General features: G+C 46.5%; 1 protein-coding gene across 1 annotated transcript; it reads right to left on the reverse strand.

The window, feature by feature from the left end:
• Positions 1-1721: 1721 nt before the first annotated feature.
• Positions 1722-2352, reverse strand: H257_19270 (hypothetical protein). The gene is made up of 2 exons (XM_009848416.1): positions 2109-2352; positions 1722-2067 (listed from the first exon to the last, which is right to left on the reverse strand). Exons 1-2 carry the CDS (start codon positions 2304-2306, stop codon positions 1777-1779), a joined length of 489 nt encoding a protein of 162 aa, XP_009846718.1. The 5' UTR covers positions 2307-2352; the 3' UTR covers positions 1722-1776.
• Between the last annotated feature and the right edge of the window lie 373 nt (positions 2353-2725).

Here is a 2725-nt window from a genome sequence, read left to right on the forward strand (position 1 = left end):
CAAAGTACCCCTTGTGGTTGGCCGTCAATTGGACTTGGACGTCGATGGTCGACCCCGGCGCGTAGCACGCCCCCACGACCTTCTCGCGGTGTTGGGGGAACCGACCATACACGCCGCCGGTCTCGTGCTCTCGGACGCCCGTGTACGGGTCGCCGCAGATGCCGTTCTTGCCGCCGCTGGTCTGGCCAATGCCGCCGGCGCTCAGGCCGTTGTCGCTGTAGTTGATGGGAACCAGGCCCTTGTATTGGGGCAGTTTGCCAATGTACCCGCGGTGCGGAGGCGACACCAGGCGACCGTGGGCGTCGGTGAAGTCGACGACGGATGAGATGGCCAAGGCCGACAAGAGAAACGAGGTGGTGGGCTGCATGAGGGTGTCGATGAAAATTAAAGAGTGAGACTAGAAGAGTGACTGCGAGTTTGGAGGTGTACCCGCAAGATTTATACTACGGTAGTATTGCTTTTGCCGATGTTGCCGGGCGAAGGCTGAATTTCAGAAATATCCAGAACCCTTGTAGTTGTAATCTCTACCAAAAAACAGAAAGGTAACTAATACTCCTACGTATTTCTAGTACTAGTACTACGTAGTACTTCGAGTTATTAATAGTACTTTATTTTAGTACTGTGTTGATATACTACTGCGTAGTACAGTGTAGAAATTGTAGTAACGTTATCGGAGGTTCAGTGAATTGGGAAAGAACTCGACACAATAGTACTCTACAAAATAAGTTTTTTTTGTACAAAAGTACCGCGGGTGTATTCCACATGGATTTGTTGAATACTGGGACTACTGTTAGTACTATTATTAAAAGTCGTACGTTGGATGATGTCAGGACAACTGCTCCGAGTATTTTATACTACGTAGTAGTAGATGATTGACACGTTGTGGCATTTTGGCCATGTCACTGCATGTCCTCCATTCACAGAGTACGTCTGATACAGTTCGCCTGTTGAGACATATTACTACCTACCAGAGCTTTGTGGAATTGCATGCGGCTCGCAACTAAGTCCACGCCGCAGTTACTACGTAGTACTAGTATTGGTATTTACAGTTAGCTGCGTTTATCGTTTCTGCCCACATGATGCTACTATGTACTAGTAGTATTAATACTACGTAGTACTTTTAATAGTACTGAAGTACAATACCAGTACTGTACTATTACAAGTACAAAACAGTACCGGTAGTACTACCAATATGTATGGAATGGGCCGGTACTGCCATATGTTACGTCGTGTGGGTCATTTCTGATTAACGTTATCATTGAAGGATGTTCAAAGTTAACATGATACTATTACTACAGTACTGTAGTAACCATGTGTAATTAATTGTCTTGAACAAAACTACCGGTACTACTACCTCTGTTCGGAAATAAATCAAACAATCCGAAAAAATGACTTGTTAATGGAATTCGCAAGGTGAGCCACCTTGCTCCTTTTTAATATCCAATCAGAATCCATCACACCTTGTTTCTTACACACGATTGGCTATAACACTGACAGAAGACGTTACAGTGATGCTGCTCCAGAGAATTGTGCACTGATGAGTGCACTCCGACTATGTCCAATGTGGTTCTCCCCTTAGTGGTTCTCCCCTTACAGCTAACATTATGTTGTGCGCTCGGTTGGGTCGCAGTGTCGTGGTGGCTCTGGTGGGCTAACGCGGTGTCGCAAGAGGTTTTGTCAGTAGTGGCTGAGGGTAATGATAAAGATGAGTTGCAAAACCTCTCTATTGTTCAATCTTAAGGAACTATTTATTACATGTGTATACTCAAATGTGGGTTATAATTGTACCTGGGCAAACTTGTCCAGGCATTTTTGAGCTGTGCTTTCGCTGATTCGAATATACTCGTCACAAGCGTCCGCAGGTGTACCATAAGCTAACTGGCGTATTGCAGCGGTGATTTTCTGAAGCGTCGACAGCCCAGGCACGTTAAGTGCATTGAATCGTTGCTCAAAGTACTCGTCGTGAGTTTTGATGCCTTGAACTATTCGTATGAACAACTCACGTTGCATTCGGAAGCGCCGACGGAACAATCGTTCATTATACACTGCATTCGGAGCAAAGTAGTCCTATTCGTAACGTCAGCATCATATCAAACAGGAATGCTCACTTGGTATAGTCGATCGCCACCCATTGCGTGACCACGATTGACATTCGGTGCACGCCCCGGTCGAGAGCCACCATGGGGTTTCTTGTACGTTGATGATGCTTCGGAATCGCTACTCGAAGAGTCGAACACGGCGTCGACAATCTCCGACAGCATGTCGTCGTCCAGAGTGGACTGTTGCAGCATCTTGATGCCCTCCATTGCACCTCGAAGCGTGGGGCAAGTTGGGATGTGGACAACTTCCAAAATGGATGATTTTTTGTGGATGTCCCGAAAACAACGCACTGGCTCTATTTTGGGGATAGGGACATCGATATAGGGACTCCCGTTGGAGATGCTCTAAGGGGTCTAGGGGCGAGGTACAGAGCTACTGGATCTTTTAACGGGAAATGATTGCGTAAGCCTCAGGGTATTATTCGGGTTTGCTTTTCGAAACCACCTGGTATCCTCATATTGCTCACCATAATTCTCAGAAACTCGATGTGATTGGAGATCACATCGAGGTCGAACCACAATCCACTTGTCAACCTCGCGGGGTGTTACAACATATGTGCGTAAACTCGGGTTTCACGTAGAAATAGGCCAAGAACACACACAACCCCATCACACAGCATGCGAAC

Source organism: Aphanomyces astaci (genome assembly GCF_000520075.1).
Source record: "Aphanomyces astaci strain APO3 unplaced genomic scaffold supercont1.448, whole genome shotgun sequence".
Taxonomy (NCBI): Eukaryota; Oomycota; class Saprolegniomycetes; order Saprolegniales; family Verrucalvaceae; genus Aphanomyces; species Aphanomyces astaci.

Bases quoted from the DNA above. Each gene is read 5' to 3' on its own strand.
- H257_19270 (XM_009848416.1), bottom strand. From the start codon at position 2,306: ATGGAGGGCATCAAGATGCTGCAACAGTCCACTCTGGACGACGACATG. The intron at 2,068-2,108 runs GTGAGCATTCCT...CGTTACGAATAG, and splicing joins GTGGCGATCGACTATACCAA to GACTACTTTGCTCCGAATGC.